Source organism: Takifugu rubripes, chromosome 1 (assembly GCF_901000725.2).
Source record: "Takifugu rubripes chromosome 1, fTakRub1.2, whole genome shotgun sequence".
NCBI classification, from domain to species: domain Eukaryota; kingdom Metazoa; phylum Chordata; class Actinopteri; order Tetraodontiformes; family Tetraodontidae; genus Takifugu; species Takifugu rubripes.
In genome coordinates this window covers 8,740,190-8,755,792 of record NC_042285.1, presented here as the reverse complement: position 1 = coordinate 8,755,792, position 15,603 = coordinate 8,740,190, and the positions used below count along the sequence as shown (strand labels likewise).

Here is a 15,603-nt window from a genome sequence, read left to right as displayed (position 1 = left end):
CACACGTTGATGAGACCAATGAGATATTGACAGAAATGAAATGTTCGTTGCCAAAAACATCGAAGCCCACTGTACGCACTTGGTGTCCTCCAGTTCATCAGCGTGCTGGATGGTGTCGGCCTCGTGTTTGCTTCTCCAGTGTGTCGCCTCGCTGTTGAGCTTGGAGACGAGGCGTTGCAGTTCTTGCTTGCTCTCCTGCTCCTCCTCCAGCTGCTCCTTCAGCACCTCGCACTCCTGCCGCACTGAGTTCAGGCTGTTGGTGAGTGCCTGTTTACACTGTGAGTACAACAGGTCAATTCAGGGTGGATGCATCAATGCGATTGTGCACCTGGATATCTGAATTCTCATTTTTGCTTTAAAACACACATGCGAGCACACACACACGCACTGACCTTGACCTCCTCTTCCAGGGATTTCTTTAGCTCTTCCAGCTGGGATTGCAGGAGAGTTTTGGAGCGGCTCAGCTGGCTACCTCTGCTCTCGGCCTCCTCCATCTGCCGTGCCATGTCTGCATTATCAGCTGTCAGGACCCACAAGAATGCTGATTATCCCAAAAAAAACTACAGCTAGCACAGCTTTTTTTTTATTTTTTGGAGGGGTGTCCTTTGGTTACAGCTATTGATGTGGATGACATCATGTTCCCAAGTGAAAATGTCACAGGAAAAAAACCCAGCAAGTATCCAAATGGAGCATCCGTGACTCATCATCCTCATAAGGATCATATGAATCTCTGCTGCATTGCTTTGCGGTGAATAAAGGAACAGATACTGTGCCATTGTAAACAAGGAAAAAGCCTTGGTGTTTTGTTAACGTGGCACTCTGGATTTCTGCTGTGTGTGCAGTGTCAGTTCACCATTTATGATGACTGCGATGCAGCCAGTTAAAACAGTTGCAGATTTCTTCTGTATTCCAGTTCAATGAAACCATGTGGTGTCAGTCATGAGTGAGGAGCGCAGAACCTCCGCTTAGTGATGACACTGGGGTAGGTTCTGCTCAGCTCATTTCTTCTAAACGATCCTGAGAGGAGCCAAATGCATCCTCATCCCATTAAATACAAATCTGTACAGTCCCATTCAGGAAAAATTAATTTAGGCAGCCTATGGCTAGAAGTGTGAAGCTGGCCTGTGTTGGTGCAGGTACCCCAGATTAACCAGTCCATTTAGCTTCTGAATTAAAGTACAGCAACATAGACTCTGTGTCTTAAAGCTAACCTGACAATTAATTGTGTTGAATTACCTGTTAGTCTATTCTTGGCTACACTGAGTTCAGTCAGCACCCTCTGCAGGTCGTCTCCTCTCCGGGAGGATTCTGACAGCTGCTCCTCCAGCTTCTTCACTTGGCTTTCTGAAGATACCTGCAACCCAACCACAGCAGCACACTTCATGATCAGCAACAGATGCTCCAGGAATCTCCTAGTGGTACTTATGGGACATGCTGTGTCCTGACCTTGGCTTTCTGCACAGTCTCCAGGGATGCTGATAGCTCATCCACCTCCATCCTCAGGTTCTGCTTCTCCTTCTCCAGCTTGATCCTGACCCGCTGCAAAGCCTCGCACTGCTCGCTCAGCTCTGCCATAGTGTCACTGTGACGTTTTCTCAGGGATGCGGCCAGAGCCTCTGATTGGACAGAGGACTCCTCCAGGTCTCGCCTCAGACGCTGCAGCTCAGTCTCGCGCTTCTTGTTCAGCTCCATCTGTCAGTCAGACATGATGTGAAAACTCTCTGTTATGTTATGTTGTACGTTATTTTAGCATTACCTAACCCTGACAGAGAAAAACAACAACAGATTGGGTAAACACTGGAGAGGAAGCGATTTGGACCATATCATTTAAGCCCACAAATGCCTAAAACAGCAATGTGGAGATGTTGCTGATGGGCCAGTATCTTACTTAAATAATATATCCATCAGAGTGCTTGCAAAAATTAGGGTATCATGTTTCAAATTTTGTTCCGTTGTTGTTGTTGCTTGTCATAACGGAAAAATCAAGGCCTCACCCAAAAGTAGGTAATGACCAAATAACATGACAACTACAAATTTGTAATCATTTACTTTAATTTACATCAATTATGCTAATGTTAGCATAGGTTAATAATTACCATTCTGACTGCTGAATAGTCAAAGTGAATGGATTTTGTATGACTTGTATGTAGTTTACCTGAGTGGCGGTGAACCCTCCTGCTTCCTCCAGTCGGTCAGTGAGCTCATCCAGCTCTCTGGATAGGTCTGCTCTCTGTTTCTCAACCTGCAATAGAACAACAGATCAATTAATGGATTTCTTGAATAAAAAAAGGGAAATGTTCCAAAAGTAAGACTTCAAAATTAACCTTAACAAGTGTTTTAAGACTTAGATAAGATCAGTGAAATCAACACATTCATCTTCTTCTGTTCTAACCATCTCTATGGATAGGATATTTAACCACCAGGGGCTATTCAGTGATTGACAGCCTGCAGGGTAAGAGATCTTTGCAGAGGTTAAAAGTCAGAAGGTGTCTGGTAATCCAGTCTGAGCAACCCAGAGGTTAGCCGCTGTCAAACAATCCAAATATTGTCAGAAAAACCCCGTTTCCTGTCTGAGATACCATGGGAATCATCATTTGAACAGCAGGTTGCAGGAACAGAGAGAGGGGTACCAATGTTTAGTGCTTTGTATGTAAAATATAATCCAATGCGAATGTAAAAAGAAGCAAATTGAGCATAACTTTTAGCGTATGACCAACCTTTATAATTCACAGTGAAGACAGTGAAGACACCCTCTTAGAATTGCTCACCTTGCCATTAATAAAACATTATATCCATCCAAATTCTATGTACCAGGAATTGGCCAAACAAATCATTTGAATACAAACCTCATAAATACTGATATATGAGTGACCATTAATGGCACAAATGCCGTGTTTAAAATGGCAAGTCATTACATGCACAGGCAGCCAGCGTTCCACTTAATGGCACTCGCAGTTATAATGTGGAGCTTTTACAGCTGTTGTAAAGATCGCCGTCAGTGTTGGAGCTGCTCTATAAAAAAGATTTGAGCCTCCAGCAATGAGCTGTAGTCATCATCACAGCCTAGGCAGAGGGAGGAAAAACAGATGACACCCCCCCTCTCCTTTCACCTCTCACAACCTGTAGCTCCCACTCCTCCAGCCTAGCCGTCTGGGTGAATAGAGACGGTTGGACTCACTCGTCGCTCTCCTCCACACCACTGCCCAAGTCAACATCTCCTCCGGATCAGCGCCACTTACTCCCATCTTTGTTCTAATAGAGGGTCACTGCCCTAAAGAGGTCTGCAGTGGAGGGAAGATCCATCTTGAGGATTGTGAATGTGTAGGAGTGCACCTTCAGAATGATGGAGAACATATGTTTAATGTGCCTTAAGCTAACATTAATATGAAGTAGTCCAGAAGCATCCACTCGAGATGGTCTTAGTCTCAATCCACCGAGCCCAAGTGCAGGATAATATATATGTATATATCAATATACTGATGTAATATCTCGGTGCAAAATGAAATACAAAGTGTGCTCACGCAAGCCTGGACCAATCCGATGCAATCAAACATATCCTGTCATGACAGCTGTTATCCGGACTACTGCCAGAAGGAGAACATTTGCTGGAACACTACCGTTTAACTTTATTCACTGGATTAAGTTCAATCAGGATCATGTTTATCCAGCTGCTTGGCCTTCTTAAGTGGAATTAAAACAATGTTTGTAGTTGTCCTAAAATGGCACACGTGCTGCTGAAGTGGGCTCTAAATTGCTACTGGTGTGTGACAATGCCTGGGCTCATGTGGAGTGTTTCAGCAGTTGCTGGACGATGAGAGTGCCCCCTTACACACACACACACACACACACACACACACACACACACACACACACATACACACACACACACAAATGCACACGCACACGCACACGCACACACACACACACACACACACACACACACAGAACTGTCTTGAGGAAAAATCATACAGCTTGGATCAACATGTGATCTCATTTTCTATTTCTACCAAGTCCTCAATTGATTTATATTTTGACATATAGGATTTTAGATTTGTGTGTTCTCTTTATACTTTTTGAGCAGTGTAGAATCAACCATATTGAATTTGAGTCTTTTTTTAAACCTTATCTTTTTATTACTTGTGCTGCTGTTTTTACAAACCTGCCAAGCAGAGTGGACATTTGTTTGAATGTTAGCAAAACCACTCAAAAAGGTATGAATGTCAATTTCAGGAAATATTGATAATGGGCCTTGGAAGAGTTTTTTAAATTTTGGTGATGTTCTGGATTTTGAAAAGACTCTTAACTTTGCTCTTGTCAAAGATCAAAGCAAAGCAGCTTTCTTTTAAAAGCAACCTACTACGGGCATTACTCATATCTATACTTTGGGTGTGTCAGAATATCTGGGGAAATTACCTGGTTGCATTTACAGTTGATTTTCTTTTAAAACAGGTACGTAGATTTTTGAGGATGCACTGACATATGCACTCCTCATTTCCAACTGGCACACTGATCTTGATTGGCCAGTTTGACAGCTTGTATCACCACATAGGCAAGAGAACACATGGTTGGCCGGCATGGACGAGATTAATGACCAACTATAATGAGTAATTTGGTTATCAGGGAGAGTCTAGCCAGTCTGAGGCAGCATCAACTCACAATGTGGCTAATAAATCAAATGTGAAATAACCATTAGCATTTTGGTCTTTGATATCCAAAACACATCGGACATAAATCTCTGATTCCACCCAGAAAGATATGTCTCAGTCAAAGCTGACACAAACCCTGGTGGGTTTGTGTCTGACATTCCATCCAGATGAAGAACCCTCAGAATGTAGTACAGCCTCCATCTTCTGATGATATCTCCTCTATACGACCCGAGGAGCAGAGCCCAACAATGGCGAGCTTGTCTATGCAGGAGGTATGTTGGATTTGAGCTCCCCCAAAGATGCAGTCTGTGAAACAGATAAAGACCGACATGTCTTGGCCTGCCTCTTTCACTGCTGGGCCCAGTGGGCTGGGGGTAAAGGGGTGGTGCTGGTGCTGTTGGGGGTGGTTCACCCAAGCAAGCGTCATTAACAAATACCACCCAGAGTGGGGAGAAGTGTGCAAATCACATCCTCGGGCCCACTGTCACTCTATTTACCACGCTGGGTGAAATATGTACCTTTGCATTATCTGTCTTTCCGCCTACTGTACCGTGAAAACAGAAGGTAGGTCTTCAAGTGGGGCAGCCAGGTTCAGTCTTAAACACACACACACACACACACACTTCAAGTGTGTCTCCTTTAAAACAAGTACTTGAAAAGCCCACCTGGGTAGATTATCTACATAAGAACCAAATGCACTGTATGAAAGCTCGAACGTGCGGACTCTAATATGGTAGGGGCATCTCTGGTTAGATTTTTCAAACTCAGATACTTTAGGTACTCGAGTAGACTGAATCGATTTACATTTTTGAGAACACAATTGAGAGTCACTGTCAACGCTGTCGTTTTCATGAAGTGCTCTTCAAGTGGAGCAGTTTCACTTTTTCAAGCACCCTAAAGGGTAAATAGCTCTGGCACATCACAAGAACAGGAGAAGAGGCGGCTAAATCCTTAAAACAAAATGGCCTCATACTTGAAAAGGACAGCATCAGAATGGAGTTGTTTAAAAGTACCACGATAAGAAAAAAAACATCTTCAACTGGCAAAATCCATATTCGATTGTGATTTTGTTAAACATCGCAGAGCAGAATTAAATTTGCTTTTGCATTTAATTTAATCTGGAAAAATGCAAAGGAGAAATGGCAAAAAATCCTTGTTGAAACTCAAAAAATCCCTGTTGAAATTCAAGAAAGTGCCTCAGGGTTCCTGAGGCTGAAAAGGAAGCAAGAAAATAAAAACATCTTCCATTTTTGACTTTAGCAGAACAAGGTGAGGGAGATACAAGCAACAGAAAGCTTGTGGATGTGTGGGATTGGAAAAAATAAAGAATAAGAATGAGGAAAAAGGATGTTGGGTGCCCCTGAGGTTGCCCTGTAAGTTAATCAGAAACACAAGGTCCGTCCCTCCCACGTTTATTATCACAGGTGCAGATAGTTTGGGGTGACCAGAGGCGCAGGAGTACTCCACGTACCCCACTGTCTGCTGACAACAGATCAGCACCTCCTCTTTTATAATCTTCCCCCAGATTTAGCCATCCCTCAGCACCAAAGGCTTGACTGTGTGAGCTGAACATCTCACTGCTCTGCAGGTCTGACACGCATTAAGGTGCAGGAAGGACGTTATACAGTACCTTGGTCCTCATGGCCCGCTCAGCCTCCAGCTCCTCCTCCAGCTCCTCGATACGGGCCTAGAGAGGGAAAAGTCACAGAAGACATCAGAGGAATAATGGTCTGTTTTCACTCACATATAAAGTACAACTATAGGATGCATGAAGCCAGGCAGCTCTGGTTGCACCAAGCCTATATCATTCTGACATGGAGCAAATGGGGCGTTACAGCCGTGATTGTTTTGTTATTTCAGGGCAGCACATATGTGTGGCGAGGCCGCTCCGTATCCTTTCACTGAGGATTGGGCACGCCTCTGGATTTTTCCTCAGGTAGCAATTTAGGGCAAGAATGTCGGTAGTCACCATCATTATCTGTATTCTGACCCAGGGCTGGGTTGGCTGTGTCCGCTCGCCGAGACCAGCGAACATCGCTCCCATTTTCATGACTGCCAGGAATTTGTCTTTGTTTATGTATATTATTCTTGGTCTAACAGGACAAAGGTCAGTTATAATTTGCCAATTAAAGTTCCCAGATGAAAAAATACTACTGTCGACCTGTGATCATATTTGTTTTTCGGTCATTCAACACAGTTCACTGCATATTAAATTATTTTTTTTGCTTTTCTGTATATTTTTTCACTCTCCACACTATTCCACTCAACTGTTCCACATTTACTATTGCGCCATAAGAGCTAGTAAAGTGATGCCTTATTACCTGTAAATCATTTTAGCCGCAGTAACTGAACTTCTATACCACTACTAAACCCAGGATCTCTTTTGTGTTTTTATATATGTGACCTTTTTATAACTGTGGTTTAATTACATATTTTTTTCTAGGACTTTCACTAATTTGTTAAATTTACACATTTTGACAAATTTCAAATTATCATTTGCACTGAAGTGCTGTTACAAACAAGTAGTTGGCAGCACTATCCCCTTTCTTCTTTTACCTGAAAGCCTGAGTGTCTCCCCTTGACTGTTAGAATACACATAAAAACAATTTTCCACTTTAACATGTCAGCCTGTTCATTTGATGCAAATCTGCACCGACAGTCAAAACAATTTCCAACCTAAATAAATCTCCCACGGTGCATTTCTGCTCCATTGAACCTGTTCCAAAACTGCGCTCCTCACTGCTAATAAAAAGAAATTTATCGTTTCCCAACAGGGCTGCATCCTTCCAAGTTGTGTCATGTTGTGAACTATCTCCAGCCCGTATCTGTGTCTCGGTGTCAGGAAGTGTGTCTGACAGGGCACATAGCCTGGAGCTCTTCACAATAACAGCATTTACACTCTGCTTTTACGGATGTGGTGAAAGTCACTGAGTGGCTCACAAAGAGCCTACCAGAGCCAGCAGAGAACCATGGGAGCAGAGTATCTACATGCACGTGCACCTCATCTCTTTCAATTTAAGCAAGTCTGTGCAACAGTTTGGTTTTAAAAATGTTGTAGAGACATGCCAGGGGTTAAGACAAAAATGATGATCCCGCATTTTTTGCGAGCTAAGCAAAGAAAAGAATTTCATAAAAACTTACATGCCAGCGCAGGACGTCTGCAGAGAGAACAGCCATGGTGAGGCAGCAGCAGCACAACTGAATGACTGACTAACTGACTGTCCCACACACATGCGCGTGCACACACATACACATACTTTCAAACATTCACCGTTGTTCCCCTGCGGCATTTCACTGTCCACACCCCCTTATACATGCACAGCCCTTTTCTGTCTCTCACAGTTCCCCACTCTTGTGTCTGTTTCTTGTTAAATCCCTACTTTCCACAGCCTCAAACCACTCTCAAAATAAAGATTGTGGCTCTAATATAATTGGTAAAAACAAAAAGCAACAGATGTCAGAATGTCAGAGAGAGACCGCACAAATAAATGCATTGTAGATTTGAAATCTAGATGGTTGTTTTTATGTTTACATTTTATTCCACATTATCCCTCAGCAGCTTCCGTATTACAAAGCGCATTATGTGGGGAAACATCAAAGTCTACTGCCGGGGAATGTTCTCAGTCATACAGGTCGAAGAGAATTTTGGCTTAAGAGAATTCAACTGGACTTCTGTTAGTTTTTTCAAGATGTTTCATGAACTGAAGTCCAGTTGAATTCTCTTAAGCCAAGAAACAAAGCCTACTGTTGAAAACAGCTGCAATGTTCTGTGTTAAATGTAAAAGTGATGTACACATGTCTCACGCCCTTCTGACCCATTATAATCTGTACATTTTAATACCTTGTCTGGCCTTTACCCCATCACAGTAGGCCTCTCTAACCCAGTGTAATCCATCCATTTATCCTCCTTCCAGCTATGTCCAGGCAGGAACTTTTCTTCATCCAGCAGGTTTAAAAATCTGGGTTAAGGATTCACTTGGCTTTTGTAGCATCTAGTCAAATTGTCGCCACCAGTAAATCAGATGACAATGAGGTGTGTGGGGGATTTTAGGGGTTGAATTGAGGGAATGGAAGGGTGGAACATGTGACATCAAACCACCAAAAAAGTTAAACCACCAAAAAGTTTAACTGCCAAAAAGTTTGTAGAAGTAGTATAGATTCTTCTAGAACCTGTTTCAGCATTTGACCACAGTTTGAAGCATGGCCAATCACCAAACTCAGCTTGAATTTAACAAACGATGTGACTGGTTCATTTTCTTGATGGCTTCATCCCTTTTGGGGTCACAGGGAGGGTGCACATATGAGCAAAGCTAGGATGAGACACCCCTGGATGAGACATCAGCTCATCACAGGGCCCTATCTTAGGAATTGTGGGTTGTGGGCAGTGCTTTGAAGATGTTCTGATGTGCTGAAGGTGTTTCCCTATTCCCTGAACACCTTCCATGATTTGGGCTTGAACTGAGAAACCTACGCTTCTCAGCCCAGTGCCCCAACAGACTGAGCATAATACTGGCTCACCACTAAACCCACTTACATTGTTTTCACACACTTTTGGGGTCAATTAATTTAAATATCAAGCAAGTTTTGGCCTGGAAGAAGGCTAATTAACGCAGTTAACAAATCCATGAATCTGTGCGTCCTTCTCCATAACGCTCTCAAAACCCACAATAATTGGGGCTAAATCATAATCAGATGTGGCCTCCTAGTTCTCTACGTGTGTCTGTGAGAATATTCACACAACGTGGGCAGCCATATCCTCGGAGACCTCCCCACTCTACATGTCAGCTGGACGGGAAAACAACTGTGAACAATTGTGAGCCGTGCCTCTGCTCTGCGCATGGAGCAGAAACCGCTGCTGCTGTCAGTGTATCGTAGAGGTTCACACATGATCGCATGATTCAGATCCCTGTTTTGGTCTTTTAAATGGCTTCAGATGGCAGCACAGAGCTGTTCACAGGTGTTTCATTGGCTGGGTGGTGACAGGTGCTGTTCACCTGGTCAAAGCCTTACAGACAATGTGTTGACACAGGTCAGATCAGAGATAGTAGAAATGATGAGACGCGTGAGCTTTATTATTTGACTTGAAGACCTGGCAAATCCACCTTTGTGTATTGTTTTAACAGCAAATCTTTTGAAAGTTGAGCAGTTTGACACCATGGAGCATGAAAACAGTACACTCCTTTATTGTTGGAAAACCCAAATCCCAAAAGCGCCCTCCCACCTCTCACTTGCTACAATTCATCAACCAGTTAGGGATACCTCTTTTCTTTTAAATCCCCCCCAAAAATTTTAGATTCACACAGGCTAAAACTGTATTATTTTATTATATAGAGTGCCGTACTATATTGCTATTTATCTCTTTAATTTGTATTAGATGGAACCATGTGAACACAGCAACTATATGACAGAGGCTGGGCAATATTTCACATATGCAGAAAAAAGTGTTAATCTATATTTCTCCTGCTGGATTATTGTAACTTTCAAGCTAATGGAGATATTTTGGAGGCTAGTCCAAACTGCTGCTGCAAGACAGCTGACAGTTCTAAATCCAGGAGATCTTATTTCTCCAGTATTGGCCACTCTGCCCTGGCTTCCCTTCAAATCCAGAGATGAAAAATCCTTCTCCTTACTGACAAAGCCTTTAATGACCACACTCCTCATAGTGCCATTTAACACCAGCAGATCTCTTTTCTCCCCAAAAGCAGGGTTATTTGAGGTCCCGAGAAGCTGTAAATGGGAGATGGAGCTTGAGACATATTCAGCATGACAATGTAAGCGGAACAGCCTAGCCGAGCCACCACCTAGCTGCGGTGGAATACATTCAGCATTCTTCCCCAAATCCAAAAAGCCCAAACCAGATTAAAGACAAATGAACAGGGTGCAACATGCGTCCTAAGTCTACAGATTCAGCTTCAGATTCAGATTTCTCAATTAATTGACTAAAACCGTTGAACAGAGAGAAAACAGCAAACACATGTGGAGTGAAAACATCTGGTCTGAACTGAACCGGTTGTGGGGCAAGTCTGAGCTTTATCTCCTCAGACTGGATGACCCTTAAACAGCAGTGCGACTGAGTGTAACATGCACTAAAAGGGATGAAGACGTAATAAAAAGTAATGAGCGCAGGCTCGTGACCCCTGTCGTTCTCTCATTCGAGCATGCTTTAAAACAGACAAATGTATCTATCCTAGCTAAGCCATTTGCCAAAATCCATCTCAGATTGTATTCGTAGCATCTGACAGCTCAGGTGAATTTCCTTTGATCAAGTGCTCTATTGCAAATGTTTTATATGGCTATTTTTGGGGTCAGCCCACTGTTTCAATCTGCTACCTAAGTCCTGATACAAGTGAGCCTGACATATTTGAGCTAAAGGTTTCTATAGAAATAATCCTGGGCAGGTTTCCCCTGCTAGGTCCCATGTGCGAAATGTGCAGTATTCCTGTTTTCCAAGACAAATAGAATGTGATTAATGAATAGGTTAGGCTAGTCCCTCGTTCCACTGACAGCTCATTCACTTTCCTAAGAATAGCAGGAAAAGTCTTCAGTTTTTTGCTGACTTTGAGTTTTACAGGTTACCAGTGGGACCTGTGTGTTAAAGGTGGCCTGGACTGCTGGTACACCTGCATCTTTATCAGTGAAAGGAGCAGAAATATCCATAATATCCAGAATAATGGCTTCATTGTGTAATGAAAAAGCAATATAATAAATGTAAAAACATGCCTGCCCCCATAGATCTCCTTTCACTCCTACAATGACAGACAAAGGTGACCTTTATGGTACAAACCTCATCGGAACAGATCACATTGTCTAGCAGCAGTAGCGGTGCAAAAGAGCTTTAAAATGAAACTTCATTAGTGTCTGTCACTTGCTTTCAACAGCTAACCATCATAATTTGCTTTTATGCATCACATTATCAGAAACATGCTCCACAGATGGAGGACGAATCTGTCCCTCTGTTGTGCTTCTTTCAACTCGAAGACAGTAAGATTCATGCGAAAAGCTGTGGTAGCAACTTCAGTCCATTCCAGGACTCATCATATAAAAGCAATATATCAGAATTCAAACAAAAAATGCTCCAACTTAAAATATGAAAAAGTATTTTCTAACCCTAAAAGCCACTCCTTTTTGCAACCACCATTGTGAAGGAAACGGAAGATGACTATCATTTCAGATGCAGGCGGCATGTCTTAACGATCTCCTGAAAGGCGGCGACCTGTGTATTGACAGCTCCGATCACCAGGAAGAGCCCAGCAGCTCTGTTGAAAGGCAGGAATGTGTCTTAGCACTCCCCTGTAAGACAGCTGTGCCTGCATTTCATTTTTCAGGACCCAATTTCTTCTAGTCAACAGTCCAGACAAGCAATATCTGGGTAAAATCACCGATTGGCTCCTTTTTCAAGGACTCCAAGGAACTGTTTTATCCAGTCTCTCCGCTGAACATGAATACCAATGTGCTGTCATTGTAATAAGGTGATACCTGAGATTACAGGTGCCTCCATGCTATGAAATACAATATTCCTGTTTTAAGAGCAGGAAATAGCTAAAATGCAAAAAGGATTACTGGAAGCTTAATTTGAGTTTTCAGTTTCACAAAGCTTTCGTTATTGCTATAACTAACTGGTTTTACCTAAAACTGCCATTAAAAAGTCTAAAAGTTGAATTGGAGTGAAAGGTTTTTGTTTTTACATCAGCAGTGACGAGCTGGCAAAAAGATCGGTGCATCTGTGCTTGCTGGTCTAACCTGGAACTCCTTGATCTTCATCTGCAGTGCACTGTTGACAGACTCTTCTGCTTGTAATTTTGAAGTGGTGCTGCTGATCTCCAGCTCCTGCCTTCAGAGAGAAATACACATGAAATGGCATTAATGAAACCCCCAGTGAGCACGAATGCAGTCAGCTAAAAACTTCACATGGACATGGACACTGGATAGGTTTCACCCCCAAATAAAGACCAATTAGGTCAATTATGTCACATTCCTGAGGTGAATGTCTATACAGCATGCTCTGTTTTTAAAAACCATCACAGCCAGGACACCTAGTTTTGTGCCAGATATCATCAAGCCTGTGTCTGAATCAACCCTTACATGAGGAACATGGCAAAGCAACACTGTAGCACTCCTGGAGGTTGACCTCTGTCAGCATTTATATAAATACTTCTCAAAATAGCTTATGCTAAGCATATTATACACTTTAAATGTAGGCAGAAACACTCCCCTTGAGAGGTTGCCAGGAAACCAACCAGACTCCTAAAAATGAGGTAAATTAGCTGACTGAGTGATACTTGGGATGGTTTCTATTGTTACGAACTTTGAAGCGTGTGTGTTTGACCTTTTGATGAGTTCCTCCAGACCACTCTTGTTCTTCTCCATCTCCCACAGACTCGTTGGCACAGATATAAGGTCGACCTCCAGTTTCCTCCTGCTATTTTCCAGCCCGCCGCGCTGACGGCGCTCCTGATCCAGCAGGTATTCCAGCTGAACACAACCAGCAGAGCAGCAAGGGCAACTTTTTGGTAGTTTTCCACTGCTTCAATTTATCACTTGTGACAATTTTATGCATTACAATTACATGCACCACAGTTGCCAATGCCTATTGGCTAACAAGGTTGCTATTAGGTAAAAAAAAAAGTTTCCATTGCTCATAGCAGTGTCATAATAATAGTTCATAGATATAAATGAATACAACATGTGAGTGGTGATTTGTACTACTTTTTTTAAAAAATCATTTAAAACAACTTTATACCTTGTGTGAAAATTTTAAATTGTCACTGAATAGAATTCCATAATCATGTAATTTTTAACAACTTTCTGTTTAGAATTAATCATTTATACTGTATAAAAAATGCAGAGTTGCCGTAATTTGTTTGCTGAAGCTTAATTTTGAGTTTTTTTATTTAATCAAGTCGTATATGGAACACTTGAGCCTTTGTTGCACAATTCCCCAGTGGAAAAGCCTATTATGTGAGACAAATCAACAACAGCAGCTAGCTAGCTTGCTTCTTAAGACAAGCTAAAGGCTGCATATGTGAACACGTGTCTGCTGCTTTAATGCTCTAACAGACAGGAGGTGTCCAACTGAAAGTGGGTGACATTACCGCCTACGGATCTATGAAACCTACTCATCTTAACCTAACTTGTTCCTTGCAAATTCAACCTGTGACTTGCCCGCATGCACCACCACTGTAGGAAGATGATGGCGCCGGGTGCAAAATTGAGACTACTATCGAAGGTCAAACCATCTGTGAAGAATTAGCCAGAAGGACATTTTATAGCTGCCAGGGAGAGTACGAAGCAAAAAAAAAAAAAAAAAAAAATCTTTGCTTTTCAAAGTCAAATGGAGCACATTTATCACGAATGTCACTCCTGGCTGGTCCACAGGCCATATGTTTCTATTTATCTAAACCTGACGTCCGTTTTAAGTCAGACAGCGAGTGAAGTGTTGATATGTTGCACCAAACTGGACAGGAATGTTGTAACAATTGCTTTATTCATCAAACAAAACTAATCAGCATGATAGTCTGTCCAAAAAGTAGTTTAACAGATTCTAATGAGCATGATATGAATCTTAAACTTAGATCACATTTTATTATAATCCATGGTTCCGGGGTAGATTAGAGTATTACCTTCATATGTAACCCATCAGCTGATTTGCTTCAGTCCAGTTTTAACTTGTGTTTTCAGTTAATCCCAGATTTAATAATAAATCACAAATTTCGAACATCTGGCTTTATTCCTCTTGTTGTACTAAATATCTTTTGATAGACTAAGTGCATTTAACTCACTATATGCCATTGTGTGGAAGGGGCTTAATCTGCGACCTTGCATTTATTGTTCACTTGTGTGTTTAATAGAGCATCTGAGGATGTGAGAGGACACGGGTTAAAGCGAAGGTGAGGACCTCAGTGAATAGAGTCTAGGCCTGTGCTTATTCATGAAACACATGCTCTCAGTGTGCCTCACCTGGCCGAGCTGCTCCAGATGTTCCCTCTCCTGCTCGAGCTTCTGCAGCACTTCGTCCCTCTGAGAGAGCTGTTCTGATAGCCTCCTCACCTCCCTGTCTGAGGACTGGAAACAGACGCCGAGGGGGCCGTAAACAAAACTCAACAAGTGATGAGTTCCATGTACCAAACCAACTTAAAACATGTCTTGCTCTCTTTATTAATGTTTTCCTCTTTGGCACACTGCCATTGCTAGCTTGCGATCATGCGGCCTTTGTCAGTCCACACACTCTTATTCAGCATTGACTCTGTGAGACCGTCATCTCCTGTCACAACTGAAACAGCTGTCATCATTTTATGTGTCCCTCTCTTGCATTCACCTTTGACATCCTGTCTCCTGTACTGCAGGCATAACTGTGACAGTTTACAGTTACGGAGCTGACGTGTGAACAGCTGATGGGTGCCATTTAATGATAAAAATGATTTATCTTAATGTTGCAGGTAATGTTTTTTTTTTAATTTTTATAACCCAGATCAGAGCTGAGTTTATTTCTGCTCTCACTTTTAACTCATTTTTGATCACATGCTTATAATGACTGTTATGACAGCATAGCACAAATTCTAGACATGGCTGTGTCATTTTTGTCAAGTTTGCTGTTAAACAGGTCAGGTCTTGTTCTAGTCATGGTTTTCTCACTCTTCTCTCACAATATTTCTCTCATGTTGGACAATTAGTTCAACTAAACATAAAGCTTCTGAACACAGTGACCGCTATTTGCTATTTAGTTGATTTTTGTTTTGTTTTTGCAGTTTGCAGAGACTAGAATAAGCCATGCGCTGCTGAAAACACCCTTTTTATCATCACTTGCTGGACTGGTAGATCTGTACGTTCGTGCAACATTCCCGAAAAAGCAGTAAAATGCAACATTGTCTTCTTTGTGTGAGCTGAGAGAAAGTCAGTTGGAAAATCTGAAAATGATTTGGCTCACCTGGATGTATTGTGTAAAAAAGCTACTTAAACA

At 42.2% G+C, this 15,603-nt stretch overlaps 1 protein-coding gene across 3 annotated transcripts in view; it reads right to left on the bottom strand.

Annotated features, from left to right (window-relative positions):
* LOC777993 (myosin-16) overlaps nucleotides 1–15,603 on the bottom strand; it is a 35,092-nt gene that overhangs the window by 5,712 nt on the left and 13,777 nt on the right. For 2 of the 3 annotated variants that reach the window (XM_029835990.1, XM_003961555.3), the window contains exons 3-11: nucleotides 14,604–14,708; nucleotides 12,973–13,118; nucleotides 12,387–12,477; nucleotides 6,277–6,333; nucleotides 2,156–2,242; nucleotides 1,447–1,692; nucleotides 1,237–1,354; nucleotides 393–520; nucleotides 80–276 (exon numbers count right to left, since the gene is read on the bottom strand). In XM_029835990.1, coding sequence (XP_029691850.1) covers nucleotides 80–276; nucleotides 393–520; nucleotides 1,237–1,354; nucleotides 1,447–1,692; nucleotides 2,156–2,242; nucleotides 6,277–6,333; nucleotides 12,387–12,477; nucleotides 12,973–13,118; nucleotides 14,604–14,708 — 1,175 coding nt within the window. Of the gene's footprint in view, nucleotides 1–79; nucleotides 277–392; nucleotides 521–1,236; nucleotides 1,355–1,446; nucleotides 1,693–2,155; nucleotides 2,243–6,276; nucleotides 6,334–7,787; nucleotides 7,940–12,386; nucleotides 12,478–12,972; nucleotides 13,119–14,603; nucleotides 14,709–15,603 lie in introns of those variants that run through there. The other variant, XM_011605338.2, reaches the window with a different exon arrangement.